This window comes from Schistocerca piceifrons, chromosome X (assembly GCF_021461385.2).
Source record: "Schistocerca piceifrons isolate TAMUIC-IGC-003096 chromosome X, iqSchPice1.1, whole genome shotgun sequence".
Lineage (NCBI taxonomy): Eukaryota > Metazoa > Arthropoda > Insecta > Orthoptera > Acrididae > Schistocerca > Schistocerca piceifrons.
Window position 1 is genome coordinate 367344284 of NC_060149.1, and position 24331 is coordinate 367368614.

Below are 24331 nucleotides of genomic sequence, written 5' to 3' on the forward strand. Positions count from 1 at the left end.
AATAGCTCATGCTAGCTTTATTCCTTCTCAGAAAATAGCAAACAGAGGTGATTTCTATCTACAGTGCCAGCAACAAGCAAAGTTGTAGTCGAAATACCCATAAACTTTTTGATGTAGACAAAACTGCAGGACGACTAAAAATATTTTCGCCACGCTACGATAACTTTTCGTTTCTCGCAAAATGAATGTATATCAACGCAAAATGAGCAGATACCAGCTGAGGATAATGGAGTAAACTTCGAAATGCGTTGTGGTTACATGATAGAAACTGCATTTTTGTCTATATGAAAATATGTAAAAGCAGTATAATTATTTAGTTACAGACTTACTATGTGCTAATGATGACTCATTGAGAGTATTGTTGCCCAAATTGTAGAAATCTGTGAGATTTCACCTTTTTTTGTAAATGTTGTGGAAAATTAAAGACAGTTGGGACTGCCTTGGACAAAGGGCGTCTCTGGTCATTTGCGTCGTACATATATTTCTCTACAAAGTGATTTGAGCAGATGTAGCCCATAGCGGTAGCGCGGTTCCAGACTGTAGCGCCTAGAACCGCTCGGCCACCCAGGCCGGCTAAATGTAAGTGTAAATAGCTAACTAGCAGCAACAAAGCGCAACACTACATGGTCAAGCTACAGTGTGTAAAATACTAACGATTTATTGGCTGTAAGTAACGAATTAGTGGCAAGTTGAGTATTGCCACTGTCTGCAAATTATTGAAACTAGCGCACTGATTGTAATCTACTGAATGCAATTTACTGAATATAACAACATATTGAATAACAAAGAAATAGTTGTAGCTGCTACTGCAGCCTGACAATGTTCTGCCTGTGAGAATTAACAGATTCATATAATTAACCACCTGCAACTAGGGAATCCAGTTATATATAAGAGACTGATTGCAAACCACTGCAGCCGCAATAGACCAATAATGGTTCAAATGGTTCAAATGGCTCTGAGCACTATGGGACTCAACTTCTGAGGTCATTAGTCCCATAGAACTTAGAACTAATTAAACCTAACTAACCTAAGGACATCACACACATCCATGCCCGAGGCAGGATTCGAACCTGCGACCGTAGCGGTCTCGCGTTTCCAGACTGCAGCGCCTAGAACCGCACGGCCACAGCGGTCGGCGACCAATAATGAGAAAGACATGGGGGGGGAGGAGTGAATTTGGGTGAATTTAGGGAGAATTGGTTCTAATGACATGGAAAGGGAAGACAGAGAGAAACTAAACAATATACGAAAAACTGTATGATAAAAACGTAACATATATGGCAGGGGGGGAGGACGTCGGATGGGGGGGGGGGGAGGTGTGACAAGGTGGTGAACTACGTGGCAGGGAGTTAGTGGGATGGTGGAGGTTGGAGGGAAAGGAGGAAGTAGAAGTGATTAATAGGAACAAGTGAGGAAAATTGTTCTGTAACAGCTGGATTCTTACTATGGATAAGATGTAACTGTGAAGATAATTAGCTGCTATCTGATTATATAGACTTCCAGCAAACTATTGAGGCTATTTTTTTTATTATTTTATTGTAATTTTAATCCCACCCTGAGACCAGCTTAAAGTTCCGCATGTGATTGGCTGATTGGCTTCAGTACTGGCATGATGTCTGCACTTGTTCTTTGGTTTTCTTATACGATGTTTGTACAGGCACTATGAACCACATGTAAGCATTTACGAGCTATTTTTGCTTTAAGGGATTCATTATTGTAATACATATTGTTCGTGTATTTTCTAGGACTATAGCAATATGCTGCATACATCACGCTTTTGACGCTCACAAATAATGCGATAATTATAAGTATATACCATTTTTTCTCTTTAAATTGTTAAACTTTTCGTTCCTAAAATTTAATATTCTTACCTACTTGTTTGTGGCATATTTTTCTGTACAGCCGTCTGAAGAAGGGCACTAGGTGCCTGAAAGCGGTAAAGGAATAAAATTTCCTTTGTGCAATTGTCTGCTGAGTATTTCAAAAAACAAAAATGCGGTTGCTGATGAGGAATAAAATAAAAAATTCCCGTGTATGTTAGATCACTACGGCTCCGGAGACAGACCTCATTTTGGGGGATATGTGCTGAATGACTGGGACACGGAACTTTCGACAGCACTGCCTCTCTCTCTGTCTCTATCTCTCTGTTTCTTTCTTTCTTTCTCTGTTACAGTATCTACCGAGCTGGATTAATAAGACAGTTACCGCCTTTTCGGAAGGCACGTGTTTGAAATCCCTGTCCAGCGATACAGACGTAAAATGGAAGGCATTCCGAAGTCCGTGGCTAGCCTAACGAGTTCAAACATTGCACATTTGGATATCACATTACTACCTGCCTTGTTTTCTTCCTATAGTTACTGAAGTATCCATTTGAATAAACTAAAAACTCCGCCCGAACAGACCATGAAGCCCCAAAGGTACCGACCGGCCGTCGTGTCATCCTCAGCCCACAGGCGTTACTGGATGCAGATATGGAGGGGCATGTGGCCTGCACACCGCTCTCCGGGCCGTATGTCAATTTACGAGACCGGAGCCGCTACTTCTCGATCAAGTAGATTTTCATTTTGCCTCACAAAGGCTGAGTGCACCCCGCTTGCCAACAGCGCTCGGCAGACCGGATGGTCACCCATCCAAGAGCAAGCCCAACCCGACAGCGATTAACATCGGTCATCTGATGGGAACAGGTGTTACCACTGCGACAAGGCCATTGGCTAGCTATCTGAATGCAAACATCAAAATATACTTTTTTCTTTCATTCTTTGCCGGCCAGTGTGGCTGAGCGGTTCTAGGCGCTTCAGTCTGGAACCGCGTGACCGCCACGGTCGCAGGTTCGAATCCTGCTTCGGGCATGGATGTGTGTGATGTCCTTAGGTTAGTTAGATCTAAGTAGTTCAAGTTCTAGGGGATTGATGACCTCAGATGTTAAGTCCCATAGAGCTCAGAGCCATTTGTACCATTTTTTCATTCTTAGCAACTTAATGATCTCCATCATTCGGATAAATTTTAAATTCAGTTTGCAGAAAATGCCAGCATTTTTTTCATTGTGTTGTCATTTACTGTCAGTGACATTACTAGCCAGTCAATCCTCATTTAATACTGTAGGTATGACAACGTTGTGATCACTTGTTAGAATGCGTGTAACATACCACCATTTCATGACTGGAGTTTTCATTGGCGAAGAGAGAAAAGGACGTTGGTTAAAGTCCGAGCTATCGCTCACATCGCAGTCACTAGAGCGAGAGAGAGAACACTAGTTTATCCCTACGGTTAAAGAACTGGCCATAGTTTCGTTAAAAGAAAGGTACCAGAATTTACCTGAAATCATTAAAGGACATGACAGGAACAAGACTGGGGTAGCTGAATTAGAGCTTGAACCCTCCTCCTGCCGAGTACGAGTCCAGCGCTTTACCACTTTATCACCTCTCTCTTTGACTGTGATGAGTAGGACTGTGTATGTCAGGATTTTAATCTTTGCAGGCCATCCATTCAGCGTAATTAACACCTACATTAGTAGCAAACTGCTCAACTGGTTACCATGCTCTGTAATGATAGCTGATGTTAATATCGCGTGTCACACGATTTCCGATAGAGCGTTCAAATGGTTCAAATGGCTCTGAGCACTATGGGACTTAACATCTGAGGTCATCAGTCCCCTAGAACTTAGAACTACTTAAACCTAACTAACCTAAGCACATCCCACACATCTATGCCCGAGGCAGGGTTCGAACCTGCGACCGTGCGCAGTCGCGCGGTTCCGGACTGAAGCGCCTAGAACCGCTCGGTCACCGCGGCCGGCGATAGAGCGTTGCTAAATGGCTTGGCTCTGAGCACTATGGGACTTAACATCTATGGTCATCAGTCCCCTAGAACTTAGAACTACTTAAACCTAACTAACCTAAGGACAGCACATAACACCCAGTCGTCACGAGGTAGAGAAAATCCCTGACCCCGCCGGGAATCGAACCCGGGAACCCGGGCGTGGGAAGCGAGAACGCTACCGCACGACCACGAGCTGCGGACGTTGCTAAATCTTCTAAATCAAAATATCACAATTTAAACGCGAAGCCCACCAATTTTCGGCGCTTTCCACGCTGATTTTACTCTTTGCAACCCGTCAGCACGATGAAGAAAGCGTGAAAAGCATTTGAAAATGACACACTCTTGATCATATTCACCAGTGAACTAGAAATGGAATTACTTATAGGCCAGCTGACGCTAGCCAATGCAGACTGTCTAGAGATCTCAAATGAGACTATAGGCAGGACTGTCGGAGGGGTCCTTCGAGGGGTCACAGAATGAGTTCGGTCACGGCATGGACCCTGTATGGCTCCGAGGAACGACCAGCAGTGAACAGCAAGTGCTAATCACGCTTAAACACTCACTAGACGAGTTGAAGGCAGATTCGACTAAGGAAGCTAGTCATTACGAAGCCAGATGATAGTGAGAGCCGAGTAGTCAGCCAGAGTTACACCTTGAACGACTGTTGTGATTTCAATAATGGCCCTCTCTCGAATCCACCAATAACGTAATATTTAATTTTTAATTATCTGATATGGAGGCGCACTTCTAGTCGACTATCACATTCTGAATATCCTAAGTTCCTGAGCCTGTTACCGCAGTATAGATGTAAGCCCGACTGAAGAAACTCTAAATAGCAGCTTGCTGTTCAGCCTCGTAATATGATGTCATCAACAAGTCACAATCCAGTATTCAGTCACGTAATGTAACATCAGTTTTCCTACAATCCGTGTGATCAAGGTGCGGTGAAAAAATTCAAATGCAAGGCGAATCTCTCCTTGTAATACCGTAACCGCTTCACTTGTCGGCAGTCACACAGGTGTAGAACTCTAGTTACACTACGGTCACAACACTGAGTTTTAATCTCCATGTTATTTCACCATGTAGCATCCTATATGGTTTTCTGGAGGCGGCTGTGATTGACATTAACCGGATCGACTTAATGTGCTCCATAGTTTCAGTGTTTAGAGTCCTTGTCAATGAGCTATTGCACACTCCATGAAAAGAGGAAAAAGGGTGCAGACATTCTGTATGTAAACAGACGGTAATATAGAGTTTTAGTTTCGAGGGAAAATAGTTTGAACGACTCCGAATAAAATTTGTCAAATGAAGTACGGTGACATCACATGGCTGCTTGAGGAAACATTGTGACTACCACAGACCGACCTATACCCCAAATACAGTTCGAAGCAATATAGATATACACTATCACGTGGAGACAGTTTACGATGAATGGTGCACATGTGAGTTGTCCCACGAACATTGGCAGGGTGTTGCTAATTTTCTCAGAACAGCGACATGAAACCTGTAACGTTATTGAGGCAACCAGGGAGACTTTACAGTTTATATAACACCAATTTAAATGACCATATGGTGGAACAAATGTGCTTATTTGAGATGTTAACTCTGTAGGAGATCGTACAGAGCTTTGTTCACTCCCACGAAAACACGCAGCTGCTCACAGAGTGAGAGGTCACATCCTGGCACACTACAAAGAGGAGGATAAAATCGTCTCCAGTGCTGCACTAAAGTTTGTGAAACTCACGGGTATATTAATGCAACAGATTAATAACGTGACAATACCCAAAGTATAGGAATGCCAGAACTGTTGACTTTCCCTGATTTTGAGAAATGAGTATGAGGTGAAGCCATGGAATGGATCATCTCGTAGCAATAACCTGTATGATGTGATCAAGTGGCGCATGATACTGGACTACTGAAGTGTGGATACGCCGAAAATTATGTTGCCTGTACACCTGTTGACCTTGTCAAGTATGCACACTGTTCCATTTCGCTGTTTTAATCACTTCATTGAAACGCCGCATTTGCACTTCGGTGACAAAGAAATATGATTCTATAAGTACTCCATGTTGTCAAGAAATTTTTAGATACTTGCTAAATACTGCCTCTTTCATGACTTTTGTCGTAATAGTCTGTTACACGGTATTATTTTTAGAGACTTGTGGATGCTTAGTCTTCACATTAGTTAAATTTCACACATCAGTAACATATAAATGCAGAGTTTTACAGAAAAATTATGTTGGTGGATGGTAGAAGGCACACATCTCCGTATTTTAAAATCGTTTTTCTTCGGTTTTAGCTTGTGTACATCTCTTGTTAGACTTCCATGTCTTTAACAGAAATATTGATGTTCTATGGGTGATCGAGTGGGCAAAAAATGGTTCAAATGGCTCTGAGCACTATGGGACTTAACTGCTGAGGTCATCAGTCCCGTAGGACTTAGAACTACTTAAACCTAACTAACCTAAGCACATCACACACATCCATGCCCGAGGCAGGATTCGAACCTGCGACCGTAGCGGTCGCGCGTTTCCAGACTGTAGCGCCTAGAACCGCTCGGCCACCCCGGCCGCCCGAGTGGGCAACTGACCAATATTTTTATTATGAACACTGCAGTTCCTTTGAAGGTTAGCTGCAAACATACTTCTGAACTTATTTATTCATTGAAACGCCGGACAGAGCTCATGTATCAAAGATGAACTGCACCTGCATAATGGGACATGCGTCACAGATCAAACACTGTGGCTTAACGACCCATGCGTCACACGTAAACCGACGCGCCATGACAGCCTATATATGCAACGAAGATGAAATACAGTGACCGGGTAGAGTTAGCGCCGCATATTAACAAACATAGCGCCACGTAGGTGGAAAACTGCAAGTCTCGCAAGGATTGTGGGTCGTCCGAGTTGCCTCTCAAACTGGTCGCAGACGTCGAGATATCAAATGCCAGACATTCACAATTCAAACTTTTCACAGTGCAAGAGAAACCCATACTGTATTCATTGGAATATCTAAACGCAAATCCTCATCTCGGCTGATTGAGCTGTTTGTTAATTGTATTTACATTGTTACTTTGACTATAGAATCCCAAAAAGTTGAAGTTATGGCCAAAATCTGTCCGTTCTCATATTCCATGGACTGACACATAAGCGATCAGTGATAGATCCTGTTGAATGAATCTAAAGTGGCTGATCGTTACAGTTTCAGAATCCATTGACATCACCTACGTCTACATGATTACTTTGCAGTTCACAGTTAAGTGCCTGGCAGAGGGATTATCGAACCTCCTTCAAGCTATTTCTCTACCGTTCCACTCTCGAACAACTTGCTGGAAAACGAGCACTTAAATCCCTTCAAGCGAGATCTGATTTCTCTTACTTTATTATGATCATCACTTCTACCTATGCAGATGGGTGCTAACAGTATATTTTACCATTCGGAAGAGAAAGTTGATGGTTGAAATTTCATGAGAAGATCCTGCCACAACGAGAAACGCCTTTATTTTAACGATTGCACCGTAATTCGCGTATCATATCCGTGGATCTCTCTCCCACATTTTGCTATAATGCAGAACGAGCTGCCCTTCTTTGAACATTTTTCATGTCCTCCCCCAATACTGTCGGATGCAGATGCCACTCCGCGCAGAAATACTGCAGAAGAGGACGGACAAGCGTAGTGTAGGCAGCCTCTGTAGTAATCCTGTTGCATGCGTTCTGCCAATAAGCCGCAGTCTATGGTTGGCTTTCCCCACAGCATAATCTATGTTTTTATTTAAGCTATTCCTAATTCTAATTCCTAAGTATTTAAAGAAATTCACGGCCTTTAGATTGTTGTCATCCATAGTCCGAAATCGTCAGATTCCTTTTACACTGAAGCGCCAAAGAAACTGGTATAGGCAACCATATTCAAATACAGAGATATGTAAACAGGCAGAATACGGCGCTGTGGTTGACAACGCCTATATAAGACAATAAGTGTCTGGCGCAGTTGTTAGATCGGCTACTGCTGCTACAATGGGAAGTTATCAACATTTAAGTGAGTTTGAACATGGTGTTATAGTCGGCGCACGAGCGATGGGACACAGCATCTCCGAGGTAGCGGCAAAGTGGGGATTTTCCCGTACGATCATTTCACGAATGTACCATGAATAACAGGAATTCTGTAAAACATCAAATCTCCGACATCGCTGCTGCCGCACGGCACCAACGATGACTGAAGAGAATCGTTCAGCGTAACAGGAGTGCAACTATTCCATAAATTGCTGCAGATTTCAGTGCTGGATCATCAACAAGTTTCAGCGTGAGAACCATTCAACGAAACATCATCGATATGGGCTTTCGGAGCCGAGGGCCCTCTCGTGTACCCTTCATGACTGCACCACATATAGCTTTACGCCTCGCCTGGGCTCGTCAACGCCGATATTGTACTGCTGATGACTGGAAACATGTTGCCTGGTCGGACGAGTCTCGTTTCAAATTGTATCCAGCGAATGGACGTGTACTGGTATGGAGACAACCTCATGAATCCATGGAACCTGCATGTCAGCAGGGGAATTTTCAAGCTGGTGGAGGCTCTGTAATGGTGTGGTGCGTGTGCAGTTGGAGTGATATGGGACCCCTAATACGTCTAGATACGACTGTGACAGGTGACACCTACGTAAGCATCCTATCTGATCCCCTGCATCCATTCATGTCCATTGTACATTCCGACGGACTTGGGAAATTCCATCAAGACACCCCCACACGTCCGGAATTGCTACAGACTGGCTCCATGAACACTCTTCTCAGTTTAAACACTTCCGCTGTCCTCCAGACTCCCCAGACATGAAAATTATTGTGCATATCTGGGATTCCTTCCAACGTGCTGTTCAGAAGAGATCTCCACCCTTCCGTACTCTTACGGGTTTACGGACAGCCCTGTAGGATTCATGGTGTCAATTCCGTCCAACACTACTTCAGTCATTAGTCGAGTCCATGCCAAGTCGTGTTGATGCACTTCTGCGTGCTTGCGGGGGCCGTACAGGATGTTAGGCAGGTGTACCACTTTCTTTGGGTCTTCAGTGTATTACTTATGTGGACGACTTCACACTTTTTATTGTTTAGAATCGATTACCACTTTTCGCAACATACAGATGTCCTGTTTAAATCATTTTGTAATTGTTTTTGATCATCTGATGACTTTATGAGACAGTAAATGGGAGCATCATCTACAAACAGTCTAAGAGATCTGCTCAGAATGTCTCCTAAATTGTTTATATGCATCAGTATCAGCAGAGGGCGTATGAGACTTTCTTCGGGAATACCAGATATCACTTCTGTTTATCTCTATGACTTTAAGTCAATTACTACAAACTGTGGTCTTTCTGAAATGAACTCACGAATCCAGTTGCACAATTGACACGATACTCCGTAGCCACATAATTTAATTAGAAGTCGTTGGTGAGGAACGGTGGCAAATGCCTTTCGGAAATCTAAAAATATGGAATCACTTTTACATGCCCTGTAGACAGAACTCATTACTTCGTGAGAATAAAAAGCTAGTTGTGTCTCACAAGAACGATATTTTCTTAATCCCTGTTGGCTGTTTGTCAATAAATCGTTTTCTTTCAGGTAATTCATAAAGTTTGAACACAGCACATGTTCCAAAATCCTACTACATATCGACGTTAGTGATATGTGTCTGTATTTCAGCAGACCATGGTTATTTCCTTTCTTCATTATTGGTGCGACCTGTGCTGCTTTCCACTCTTTAGGTTCTAAAGGTACTGAAGCCGCGTTCTTAATTGAAGCGTATAGCAAATTCGATGGTTTTGGTGTCTCAATTCTACTCGTTATCCTCACATTCCGTTGTCTTCTTAATTTACTTTTCACTCAACGCTTCTACTACTATGGTGTACCTCAAGAACATTCAACTCTTCGTAGGCCCATTCCAATGTTTTGTGCCTCTTTATAACAGTATTTGACATTCCCTGAACATTTTTCGGACAAAACTTTTGTATTGTGTTGAATTAAAGCGTGGAACATTTTGTTCAGTGGTAATCTTGGTAGTAGATGTTTCTCCCTGAACTCCACTGTTTCAGGTTACATCTCTTATCGCGAAGAGCGTTGAATGCCTCAGCTCAACTATTGTCGTATAACTTATCACGCAGATTATCACAGATTCGCTAGGTTCAAGAGTGCTGTAGCAGTGGACATGTCCCACTGCCTTTTTACTGATGTTTTCCGGTGTGCTTCGGGAGACAAGGGGCAGCTCCTCTTTGGTCAAGTCAGAGGCGCGTAAGGTGTTGAGAGAAAAATTTCTGGTTCATGCAAAAACAACAACTAAAAATTGTTTGCAAGATTTTGTATTTCTCGTGAGCTGATACTAACTGCAGAATCCAGGGTACGATAATCACTACTTACGCTTTCTTATTATGCTACTCTGTGGTGGACGTGTATACAATGTATGACACCGTACACCAAAAATTAAAAAAGGTTTTCTTTTTAAATTTTATGACCGGTTTCGATATCATCAGCTATGTCTTTCTTGCTGAAATAGTATATCTCCTTTTTTTAGTATCATCCTATATCTTCATGGGGTCGACATGATAATCAGCATTTGGCAATGTTTGTGGCATATGGTGACCATACGCTTTTTATGTCACCAACCAACCCTTTCCTGCCTACCCACCCCCTCCCTCACCTCTTCACCCCCACTGCCACCCTTCGCAGGACGGAATTTTTATACCTCAACTGTCAGCGTCTAGTGTTGCCCTATTGAAATTATGACAATGTTTCGAAGTGCTTGTGAATCGTGTAACTGCAGCGAGACATGGGTACCTGCCTGGTATTCACCTAGTTGGATGTGGAAAACCGCCTGGCCGGTACACCAGCTCTTTCGTTAATCCGTCGGGCGTATTTGGTCAGGGGCAGGCGGGTGGTCGCGAATACTGGAAGCGGTGTGCTAACCCGGTTGGCCTTGCTAAAGTACTATATAAAACAGTTTCCTTCTGTTTCATGTACTGGTTCTGTAAGACAGAACTACGTTTCTACTGTTGTGTAATTAATGTGAATATAACCTTAACAGAGGGGAAAGAGTCAGGAAAGTGTCTCTAGTATTCAGTCATTAAGCGTATCTTAATTATTCGCCATAATCCTTGGCTTCATTCACCACAACCTGATCCTTCCCCTCGAATATACTCCTCTGCTCTCTAAATCCTTAGCACAGTTTGTGACTCCTGAAACTTGGAGAACATCCATAACTCCCTTAAATCTTTGGACTTTTGCGTCCTACTGCTACGGAAGATAATACACTACTGACCATTAAAATTGCTACACCCAGAAGAAATGCAGATGATAAACGGGTATTCATTGGACAAATGTATTATACTAGAACTGACATGTGATTACATTTTCGCGCAATTTGGGTGCATAGAACCTTAGAAATCAGTACCCGGAACAACCACCACTGGTCGTGATAACGGTCTTGATACGCCTAGGCATTGAGTCAAACAGAGCTTGGATGGCGTGTACAGGTACAGCTGCCCATGCAGCTTCAACACGATACCACAGTTCATCAAGAGTAGTGACTGGCTTATTGTGACGAGCCAGTTGCTCGGCCACCATTGACCAGACGTTTTCAATTGGCGAGAGATCTCGAGAATGTGCTGGCCAGGGCAGCAGTCGAACATTTTCTGTATCCACAAAGGCCCGTACAGGACCTGCAACATGCGTCGTGCATTATCCTGCTGAAATGTAGGGTTTCGCAGGGATCGAATTAAGGGTAGAGGCTGGCCGGGGTGGCCGAGCGGTTCTAGGCGCCACAGTCGTGAACCGCGCGACCGCTACGGTCGCAGTTTCGAATCCTGCCTCGGGCATGGATGTGTGCGATGTCCTTAGTTTAGTGAGGTTTAAGTAGTTCTAAGTTCTAATGGACTGATGACCTCAGAAGTTAAGTCCCATAGTGCTCAGAGCCATTTGAACCATTTTTGAGGGGTAGAGCCACGGGTCGTAACACATCTGAAATTTAACGTCCACTGTTCAAAGTGCCGTCAATGCGAACAAGAGGTGACCGAGACGTGTAACCAATGGCTGTCATTGGATCTCGACCAACGCGAGCAGCAATCGCGATAGGCTACAATCCGACCTTTATCAATGTCGGAAACGTGATGGTACGCATTTCTCCTCCTTATTCGAGGTATCACAACAACGTTTCACCAGGCAACGCCGGTCAACTGCTATTAGTGTGTGAGAAATCGGTTGGAAACTTTCCTCAGGTCAGCACGTTGTAGGTGTTGCCACCGGCGCCTACCTTGTATGAATGCTCTGAAAAGTTAATCATTTGCATATCATAGCATCTTCTTCCTGTCGGTTAAATTTCGCGTCTGTAGCACGTCATCTTCGTGGTGTAGCAATTTTAATGGCCAGTAGTGTATTTGAAATTGGTAACGTCTGATAAACTCATCCTAAAATATGCTATTCTGTGGCCAGGTGTCTGGAAATGTGACTCTACAAAAGTAAGGTTGTAAACAGGAATGACGTTTCAGCGCCACGTAGGGCACTTTAATGTTTCCCACGTAAAAACTGACGAAGTTGAATCGAAACTTCTCGGAGTCGTCAGTTTGGCCCAACAAGAAAGAGACAGATATTTTTACATTGTCGATGACTTTACCAGAATGTTTTTATAAGGTTCAGTAAAAAAGAAACGAACCGAAGGCTGTAAAATGAAAGCTAGTGAAGGGATCGAAATCCAATTGCATACAAAAGAAGGTGTGTTCCCTATAAGAGGACGGAGGCCCCAAAGTCGCCGCTGGAGGTACATGGGCCCACATCCATGCGACGCCAGAGCAAGCACGTTCAAGCGACGATTATCAACTGCACTCAGTCGTGCTGAAAACAGTGAAATGCAGGCTTTAAAAGAAGGGCAAAAGTGTGTAGTGCAATTCCTGACAGCAGAACAGGAAACAAATATTCATCAAAAAATAGCACAAGTGTAGAGGGAACACTGCATGTCCACTGCAAGTGTCAAGGCATGTCACTGGCGATTAAAGGGCGGCCGACGTCGTTGGGCGTGACACGCGTTCTGGAACGCAACACCTCTTTATCGACGCCATTGTCCAATGCTCTCATTATTGAAGGCCGGCAAGTTGCTGAGACAACCATTCCCTGAGAGATCGCTTGAGCTTCGTAATCGCAATGGATATGCAATGCCCTACGAATACTAGCGCCATTCTTCGATGAATTCCTTTTCCCCGCATACTATCAGCCGTAACGAAACTCACTGTAGTCCTTTGATCATCTTGTGAAGCCTCCATTGCTCGGTATTCAGCACTGCTGTGTGCAGTGGACGATCGGCACGTGCTCTGTAGTCACGTGGGTGTGCGTCCATGTCCCTCTAGCAGCGAGTTTGCCGTCTCAGCGCTCTTATAAGGACAGCATCATCTTCAGTAGGTAGTGGCATTACGATCTCTTCAGCGGCTTTCATTTTACAGCCTACAGTCGTTACTTTTTGAATGCCCCTTATACATAAAGAAATTCACGTCTGTGTTACAAGTCACTGTGAATTAAATTAGTCAGAGTTCCATACAAATAGATTTTTTTCACAATGTTAATGCGTCTGATGACCAAGTAAAGTAGATTTACTAAGTCTATGACTGATGCACAGAGTGGTGCACTAAAATTGCGTACAGGTTGTAATAAGTTGCTACACATAGAGGATCCATATAGCTACTTACAGGACGTTTAATGAATAATTACTGAAGGCGTCAGCTGCGATCACTTGGATTGAATTGTTGTTCAGCACCCTGAAACCACAAGGAAACGTTCGGTAAATAAAAAAAGTCGTAATATGCATAAATATTGAGGTATATACAAATATAGATGATATTCTACCGTCTACATGATTACTCTGCAATTCACACTTAAGCGCCTGGCAGATCGAATCACTTCCACACTATTTTTTTTTCTGTTCCACTCTCGAACACTTAAATCTTCCTGTGAGAGCTCTGATTTCTCTTATTTTATTACGACGATCATTTCTTCTATGTGCCTATCTATTTGGACATCACCAGAATATTTTCGCATTCGGAGGAAAGAGCTCGTGATTGAAATTTCGTGAAAAGATATCGCTGCTACGAAAAACGCCTATGTTTAAATGATTTACACTCCAACTCGAATATGATATCCGTAACCTATTAGGCGATAGTACAAACGAGCTGCCACTGTTTGAACTTTTTCGATTTCCTCCGTCAAAAATTTAAGATGGCTGGTCAGGCTGTCTGCAAAATGATTCATAAGGGGTGTCCCAGGAGGGATGGTCAATATACAGTGATACGACAGGAATGCTCGGCTGAAGCAAAAACTTTACATGGACATTCTCCCTCTCGATTCTCATTTGATTTCGGAAGCACCTCCGTAACAGTATACAACAATAGTTCGCAGTAGTGTCCCATGCGCTGCCTCCTTTACAGATGAACCACAATTCCTAAAATTCTCCCAATAAGCTGGAGTCGACCATTCCCCTTCCCTACTACAACCCTTGCATGCTCATTCCGTCTCATAATGCTTTGTAGCGTTACGCCTAGATATTTAATCGACTTGACTGTGTCGAGCAGCATACTACTAATGCTGTACTCTAACATTATGGGTTTGATCTGCATTAACTTACATTCCTCCTCATTCTTTGTCATTCGTCACACCAAATAAAAATTTTGTCATCTTGTATCATGTGTCTTATCCAGCCAACCTTTTTGATTTTTTATTCTAGCCCAACCTACCTCGTTGCTTTCATTGTCGTTGCTCGGGATGTTTTTCTGCTGAGTTCAAAAATGGTTCAAATGGCTCTGCGCACTATGGGACTTAACATCTGTGGTCATCAGTCCCCTAGAACTTAGAACTACTTAAACGTAACTACCTAAGGACATCACACACATCCATGCCCGAGGCAGGATTCGAACCTGCGACCGTAGCGGTTCCAGACTGAAGCGCCTAGAACCGCGCGGCCACACCGGCCGGCTCTGTTGAGTTAGTGCGAGGGACTGAGTGTTTGTCAGAGAGAAGCATCGGTTAAGAGTGATTATATACGTGATGGCTAAAATGCCACACATCTACACTAATCAAGAATATACACATATGCTTCTGCTGCTGTCGAAGAATACCGCCATCGCTTTCCGAAGCGTCGAATTCCTGATCATAGAGTGTTTACCAGAGTTTTCAGCACATTGCGTGAAACAGGTGTTCTTCCAAGTTCCCATATTTCTACTGAACGAGTAGTTCAAAGACATGTGCAGGAAGAAGAAAAAAAGAAAAACTCAATATGAACATACGCCCTATTCTGAAAGGTTTCCACGATAGAAGACATTTAACGTAGATTGTTATTTATTTTCGGTACTGTTCCATTCATTGTCTGGTTTATACATGCACAACAGTTATTAAACATTGTAACATGGGTTTTGCAATGCAAGGTTTGCCGTACACGTCTTCATGGGACATTCATACGTGCAGAGATCCGCCGTGTGTTGATAGTACGACAACGCTTCACCGTTTCTACAGCGTTTTTTTTATACTAGGTGCATTGTGCTGCCACCTACTGGCAGGTACTCCATATCAACGACCTCAGTAGCCTTTAGACATTGTGATAAAGCAGAATGGGGCGTTCCGCGGAACTCACGGACTTAAAACGAACGTGGGCAGGTGATTGGTTGTCATTTACGTAATACGTCTGTAGGCGAGACTTCCACACTCCTAAATATCCCTAGGTCCACTGCTTCCGATGTGATAGTGAAGTGGACACGTGAAAGGACACGTACAGCACAAAAGCGTACAGGCCGACCTCACCTGTTGACTGAAAGAGATCGCCGACAGTTGAAGAGGGTCGTAATGTGTAACAGGCAGACATCTATCTAGACCATCACACAGCAATTCCAAACTGCATCAGGATCCACTGCAAGTACTATGACTGTTAGGCGGGAGATCAGAAAACTTGAATTTCATGGTCGAGCGGCTGCTCATAAGTCACACATCACGCCGGTAAATGCCAAACGACGCCTTGCTAGGTGTAAGGAGCGTAAACATTGGACTATTGAACAGCGGAAAAATGTGTGGAGTGACGAATCTCGGTACACGATGTGGTGATCCGATGGCAGGGTGTGGGTATAGCGAATGCCCGGTGAATATCATCTGCCAGCGTGTGTAGTGCCGACATCAAAATTCGGAGGCGGTGGTGTTATGTTGTGGTCGTGTTTTTCCTGGAGGGGGCTTGCACCCCTTGTTGTTTTGCGTGGCACTATCACAGCACAGGCCTACATTGATGTTTTAAGCACCTTCTTGCTTCCCACTGTTGAAGAGCAATTCGGGGATAGCGATCGCATCTTTCAACACGATCCAGCACCTGTTCATAATGCACGGCCTGTGGCGGAGTGGTTACACGACAATAACATCCCTGTAATGGACTGGACTGCAAAGAGTCCTGACCTGAATCCTATAGTACACCTTTGGGATGTTTTGGAAAGTCGACTTCGTGCAAGGCCTCACCTATCGACGTCGATGCCTCTCCTCAGTGCAGCACTCCGTGAAGCATGGGCTGCCACTCCCCAAGAAACTTTCCAACATCACCGGCCGGTGTGGCCGTGCGGTTCTAGGCGCTTCAGTCTGGAACCGCGTGACCGCTACGGTCGCAGGTTTGAATCCTGCCTCGGGCATGGATGTGTGTAGTGTCCTTAGGTAGTTATGCTTAAGTAGTTCTAAGTTCTAGGGGACTGATGACCACAGATGTTAAGTCCCATAGTGCTCAGAGCCATTTAAACCATTTTTTTCCAACATCTGATTGAACGTATGCCTGCGAGAGTGGAACCTGTCATCAAGGCTAAGGATGGGCCAACACCATACTGAATTCCAGCATTACCGATGGAGGGAGCCACGAACTTGTAAGTCATTTTCAGCCACGTATCCGGATACTTTTGATCACATAGTGTAGGAAAGCGTAGCAGACACGGACGGGGGATCACCCTATTGAAGATATGGTCTGCAAACGGAGAAATCCATTGAGGTAAGTGACTCTGACAAAGTGCAGATTATTATAATGCAGAGCCTGTCAACGAGTACCTCGAAAAAGGCGATGTTGGTCAAATGTTAACGTGCTACTGTCTTAAGCAATTACGGAAAGAAGGACAAGGAGAGTGAAACTACCCTTGGCTCTAAATGGTTGGACTCTTCATAATACATGGGTTCCGGGGGCTTGTCTGTGTCTCGGAGCGCACCGCTCATAGTACGTTGTTGAACATGGAGCTCCGCAGCAGATCACCCCTACGTGTTTACATGTTGACCAACGATGCCGTCAATTACGATTGCAGTGGTCACGAGACCATCGGGATTTGACCGTCGATCAATGGAGACCTGTCGGCTCTTCGGGTGCATCACCTTTTTGCTACACTAGCTCGCTGGCCGTCTCCACAAATGGCATCATCCTGGTGAACAGCGGCTTGAAACGTGCGGCACGCCACGACGCGGGCTAGTGGGAGCAGCAGTATGCTGTGGGAGACATTCTCCTGCGCTTTCACGCGACCTGTGGTAGTAATCGAAGACATACTGACAACTGCGAACCACCTGCATCCCTTCGTGCCTGATGTCATCTTTCAGCATTATAATTGTCGTGTCTCGGAGCCATAATTGTGCTACAGTGGATTGAGCAGTTTTATAGTGAACTCGCGTTGATGTCTCGGCGAGCAGATTTGCTTGATGTAAATCCTATGGAACGCGTCTGTGTCGCCATCGGGCTCCATCAACGCGCACGCAAATCAGCGGCCCGTTATGTACGTGGATTACACGACCTGTGTGTAGACATCTAATGCCACATACCTCCACAAACCTCTCAACAAACTGTCAGATACTTGATGCGCATAATGACTGATGTATTTCGTTCCAAAGACGGACAAACAAGTCATTATGCAGGTGGTCATAATGTTTTGGCTTATCAGTACACACAGATTAGGAACAACGGAGAGTTTGTAACACTTCCTTAGGGAAAGCCACTTCTGTTTCAGTCGATGATTTTCTGTGAATTACTACAACCTATGAATATTATGATAGGAAATCACGAATCCAGTAGCACATCTCAGGCGAGAGTATAAAGCATAGTAGCTTAGTTGTAAGATGATACTTTAAAGATGTAGTCCAGGACGATATCGAACAATCAACGGATTAGGGAAGGAATTAGATAGTCTTCAAATGGATGACCCCGCAGTTGCCTTAAGCGGTTTAGGGAAACATCGACATCCTAAATATGAATAGTGAGGCTGGAATTTGCGCCACTTTCCTCACGAATACAAGTCCAGTGCCCTATGTACTGCGCCCCCTCTTTATTTCGCTTAGTTGTACGTGGAATTATGTAAAATTCGAAACTAACATGACGCTACGATCAACCATAAGTTTCTCCATGCAGAGATCAAAACTATATCATGACAAGGTCAACTAAATATTAAACATTACACTCATTAATGATCTATATTTGCTAAAGTTCTTTATGACTGTTATCAGTTACTGTATGGACAATCTGGTTTCTAACTTAGTAGCTTAATACTCGCAGTCCCGGGAAGCGGAGGGGGGGGGGGGTGCTTTATGCCTATCTTTTCAAAACATTTGTATCTAGCCATGCAACTTAGGTATTAAAATTTTGAAAACAAATTGTTACTGATTTTAATTATATCTTCTGTCATATTCCGGAATTGTTTTAAGTTTTTCAGTAAAACTTGACCCAAAAAATAGGTGTTCGTAGTGGATGGACTTTTCACAACAAATTTCATATTCATCTTTTCACTTTCATGTTCCTTTTACGCAACAGTATATCTTTAAAAAGTATGTTGTAAATACAGGTCAACGACAATAAACGACACATGTAATTTTTTTTAAATTTTTGTGGCGGTCACAAAGTGTCGCGACTTGGTCATGGAAAATGTGTTCGTATTGCGAAGATTGTTTTAAAATAAATTTTTTAGGTTCATCAGTACCTATTGAAAAAGTGTGTTGTTGACAAAAGTTAACGGAATAAATCATGAAGTTAGCAGTATCTCAGATAGTGATACTCAACGGCTGAAATATATAATGTTTGATAAATTTAACAAGAAGCAGGGAACCATATGAATAATAAATGTTAAAGGAAATGAGTAATTCCAATAGTCCAAAAGTCGTACGGGCTGGAAGCCATACAGAGTACTCATTGCGTAATATACGGTAGTTACACGCTACTTTGAGAACAATTGTCCTAAGAAGAGTAACCTGTATCAGTAGATTAGATAATCCCAATTCCTGGGTTGTAAAGGGAATCAGAATATCGTGGAACACTAAGAGGTAACTTTACATTAAGGAGCAAGAGTTTAATCAAATAAAATTTAGTGTCATATGTATATAAGCAAAATCGTGTGAACAGTGAAATGACACTATTACCAAATCAACAAGTGCCTCTGTTAACAAGATAAGACCTGTTTGAAACATATTACAAAATGAGCCTGAAAAGATAAATAAGGTAAATAAGTAAATTATTCTAAAAGTAAATAATGAGCAATTACGCAAATTGCAGACGCGTTTACATTTTCTTCTGCAAGTGGCATGTGATGTATGTTCGCACAGTTACTTAGTGGTTATTCTACAGATTTTGAAAAGAACTACAGCTACAGCCTACGCAGCCGAAAAACAAATACTTTCATGTTTATGATGTGATCAGTAGCACGGTAATCAATTATTGCCTCAATTACTTAAGCTATAAATCTCTTTAAAGTGGTATTTTTCAAGACAGGCTTAAACATGCTTTTGTCAAGTCACTTCATGAAAAACAAAGTAAACAGTAACTAAAAAAAACTACAGGCTTATCGCTTTGTTGTCACTATTGCCATTTAAATGCGAGAAGGTCAAACAACGCTTAGCACAGCAATATATTATCAGTGGTAAACATTTGGAATAGCCGGCCGTAGTGGCCGAGCGGTTCTAGGCGCTACAGCCTGGAACCGCGCGACCACTACGGTCGCAGGTTCGAATCCTGCCTCGGGCATGGATGTGTGTGATGTCCTTAGGTTAGTCAGGTTTAAGTAGTTCTAAGTTCTAGGGGGCTGATGACCATAGAAGTTAAGTCCCATAGTGCTCAGAGCCAACCATTTGGAATTTCGACAATGACTGTTAACTGAACAGGTTGTATTCCCCATTGTAGAAAGTATATTTCGCCACTAAATCAGAACTTCTTGGCACATGTAGTATTTTATGATGTAGCTAACACCTTCAAAGTAAACAAAGGTGATTTATTTCTTAATCGTACCTGCATGGTAGACTATAGAGTGTATAACTTCTCTGTCCATTACACAACAATAAGCCCTTTGAATTCGAGACAATCAGACGTTATGTAGCACATGGTTGAATTTGAAACCTGTTGTTGTTACTAACATACCTTAATCACCTTCTACGTCCTGTATCATAAGAGGTAAATCTTACCCTTATCTTTCTGCAATATGACTTTTTGCAGAGGATAGACGTATAGAGGTAGCGAAATATTTAAGACCAGTAGTAGATGGTTCAAGACAAACGGGTTAATTTTGAATTTTCACGACACTCAATATATACAGCTCAGTGCATTTATTAAGTGTAAAAAACCTATAATTACAATACATTAAAACAGTTAAATACCCAAAAAGAACGTGTTTAGTTTATGGGGCAACAAATAGACCATAACCTGAATTGGAAAAGTTACACCATAATATTACGGAATTTATTTACATCAGGTATATTTAGAGTATACATGACTACAGTTATAGCTGATAACAGTGACGCAATGAACCGACTCCGCATATTTAAATTAACTGAAGTATATAAACTACTTGGGAAAAAAATCGACTTACAGAGATCAAATTTTCATAGCGCATATGCAAGTGATCAGAATTACTACGTAGGGACTTCAGAATGTATGTTACACATATCGTCCCACACTAAAACTATTGCGCAAAAAGAGGGCATTGTCAGAAGAGAGCACATGTTCTGACTTTCCTGAAAACACAGTTTTTTACGAAACGAATAACAGGTCCATTAAAGTTTGGGAGTGAAATGGCGCGTGCAACATCAAATACGTAAATAAAGATGTTTTTTCCACAAATAACCATATACCTTTGTATAATTTCCACCACTGTAAATACAAGGTGGTGAATGTCCACATCCCTATAGTTACAGTTTGGAGGTGTGTCTGCTAATGTCGTACAGCAGTTATTGTGATAATCCCGCGTGGCCGGCCGGGGTGGCCGAGCGGTTCTAGGCGCTACAGTCTGGAACCACGCGACCTCTACGGTCGCAGGTTCGAATCCTGCCTCGGGCAAGGATGTGTGTGATGTCCTTAGGTTAGTTAGGTTGAAGTAGTTAAAAGTTCTAGGGGACTGATGACCTCAGAAGTTAAGTCCCATAGTGCTCAGAGCCATTTGAACCATTTGAATTTGACGATGATGATTTACTATTTCAACACAATAACGCTGGGATTCACAAGTCTTCCAAGACAAAGTCGTGATTTCGAGATAAAGGAATTCCACTTCTGAGATGGCCATCGAGTGGCCTGGATTTAAATCTCTTGGAGAATTTATGGGGCATCCTAGCACAACGTGTTTATCACAATGGGCGTCAGTCTGAGGCTGGACCGAGCTGGATCTCACTCTCGGAAGAAAAAATCACCGCCCTTATACAATCAATACTTAAGAGGATTTCGCAGATATTAAGAGCAATGGAAGTTCGACTAAATACTAGGTCATAGTTGCGATCTGTTTACTGTATGCATTTGGTTATTCTGACAATAATTCATAAAAGCCTTTATATCAGTTTTCACCCCTAAGATTGTCTTGTTTCCCTAAATTTCTTAAGTACCAATACTAATGGTAACATGAGGATATACGAGGGCTAGACGGAAAGTAAGAAACGATCGGTTGCGAAATGGAAACCACAGTGAAAATCCGATGAAGTTTTGCACATGTGTATTGGGCAGTGTCTCTAGTATGCCCGTCGACCGCGTTACGTCGTTCTTTTTAGTTCTGAGCACACAGGGAGGACATAAAGATACCTAGAACAATAGTGTCCCCCGCCAAGTACGAGGGCTTGGTGAGGAATTTCGCCTGAAGCTATACAGACAACATTACATAACTGTCGTGAATTTTCTTCTTCAGGGCAATTCTCAGCCGCATTCTGCAGGGGCAATGAAGATGCTCCTGCATCGTTTTCAATTGGAAATGTTTGCTTACCCTCAATACAGCCCGCAATTGTATCCCTCTGGGTTTCATCTCTGCTCATCTCCGCTGGCCATGAAGACAACATTTTGGCACAGACGACGAGCTGTAGGCCAGCGTAGAGTATTGGCGGAAAGCACTGGTGGGTACCTGGTTTAACGAAGGTATTGGAAAGTTGGTACAACGCAACGACAAACGTCTAAGTCGGATCGGCGACTATGGAGATAAGTAGCCGGCAGTTGTAGCTAACTGTTGCAAATAAAACAGTTTTGATTTTAGATGTGATTTCCATTTCGCGACCTATCGTTCCTTACTGTCCGAATAGCCCTCGTATATATGCATCTGTGTGTGTGTGTGTGTGTGTACTGGCATTTACTTTCATTATCACAGAAAAGCATGAATAAGTGTAAACTGTGGCATGAAGAACTGTAAACTGTGTGTAATAAAATCACATGGACTAGGTAGAAGAGGGTACTCACATGTGTGTGAGATCTGGTGACAAGCCGGTGGGCACGGCGGACAGCCCGACGCCAGCGCAGCGCAGCGCGGAGCCGAGGCACCAGCAGGCGGCCTGCGCGCCTGTCACCGCTGCAACACACCACACATCCAGCTCTCGCTCCGCATACGCCGCAGGCGTGCGCGCTCTGCATACGCTTACCGCAAGATTCCTCCTTTTCCTCTTCCTCGTCCTCGCCTTCCGCCGCCAGGACAACCGCAGCACCACTCGCGTTGCCCACCATCTCGTTCACGAACGAGTAGCCGTTCAAATCAGCTGCGAAACACAACATTACCATTAGCATTAATTTTCGTAACGTTTCGCACACAAAATATTTGACATTCGAGGACCAAGTGAAAAGGAATATACAAAACCTGGGCATAGTATCCATACACCCCCATATAATGCTGATTTCACCACCAGATGTCACTAGAGGCGGACCTGCCAGTATAAAAGAAAGCGTTGAGTGTTGTGTTAGTAGAGGGATAGTAACAGCACAGCACTCGGTCGAGTTAGCTCAGTGACTTCAAACATCGACTAGTCATTAGGCATCTTTTCAGTAACAAACCAATCAAGGACAGTGCATCACTTCTAAGGCTCCCCAAGTCAATTGCTGGTGATGTGGCCGCAAGTGTAAAGGTGAAGGAACAACGACAACTAAACCAAGAGTAGATGGACAGGGGCCGTCGAGCATTGCAGGTGGTGAGTGTACAAAATCGAATGAAATCAACGGAAGGAATCACTCGGTGGTTGCAAAGTGCTGTCAGTAGTCCATCTAGCACAATGGCTTCGCGTAGGGAAGCAAAATGAACGAGATACAGTGGTCCAGTGAGTATCTCTTAATAAGCGTCTCATTCCCATAGCCAGTGTTAAGTGACACCTCAGGTGGTGTAAAGAGCGGTGGCGCCGGACAATAGGTGACTCGAAATGAGTGATTTGGAGTGGAGAAGCACGCTATACTCTGTGGCAATCCGATGGAATGGTCTGGGTTTAGTGAATACCTGTAGAACGTTACCTGTCACCATGTTTAGTGCCGGCAGTGAAGCACGAAGGAAGGGGTGTTACGGTATGAAGGTGCTTTTCAAGGTTAGACTGTGGGCCCCTATTACGCAGAAGATAACGCTGAATGCGCAAGGATATGAACACGTTTTACAGAACTGTGTACTCGGTACACTACAGGAACAAATCAGAGACGATTATTGTATCAGCGTGACAACATACCCTGCCGTAAAGCAGAATACGTGAGGCAATGATGTGTGGACAATAACATTCCTGAAGTGTATTTGACCTGCCCAGAGACTCGGTCTGAACCCAATGGAACAGCTTTCGGATGAGTCAGAACGTCGACTTCACTCCAGACCGCAGGGTTCAACAGCACTACTGGTTTCGGCTCCTGAGGAAGAATGAGCGGCCACTTGTTCACTGACATTCAGACACCCAGAAGAGTTCAAGCCGACATAAAGGCGACGGGTGGACAAACGCCATATAAATGTCCACTAATAGGTGTCCAGATACTTTTGATGAGATAGTGTGTATTGTTCATGGCAGAGAAACGTGCAGTTCTGAACTATCAGACACATATTCCAGGAGCGAGCTACGGATGTATCTTAATCTTTAGGGAGGTAAAGAACGTGAAGCTCGTTAACGGCTAACAGCACAACTTCGCTGTAGAGCCATCGTCAGAGGAACCAGTGTAAAGAAACCTTGAATGAAGTCAGAACTTGGCTAAAATGTATAGTGTTCCCAGGACGTACCGTGAGTATTTGACTCTTGGGTTCCTGATGAGTACCAACAGTTCC

General features: G+C 43.4%; 1 protein-coding gene across 1 annotated transcript in view; it reads right to left on the bottom strand.

Annotated features, from left to right (window-relative positions):
* LOC124723077 (relaxin receptor 1) overlaps window positions 1–22796 on the bottom strand; it is a 414738-nt gene extending 391942 nt beyond the window's left edge. The window contains exons 1-3 of the mRNA XM_047248253.1: window positions 22695–22796; window positions 22516–22624; window positions 13535–13603 (exon numbers count right to left, since the gene is read on the bottom strand). Coding sequence (XP_047104209.1) covers window positions 13535–13603; window positions 22516–22624; window positions 22695–22776 — 260 coding nt within the window. The 5' untranslated portion in view covers window positions 22777–22796. The remainder of the gene's footprint in view (window positions 1–13534; window positions 13604–22515; window positions 22625–22694) is intronic.
* Between the last annotated feature and the right edge of the window lie 1535 nt (window positions 22797–24331).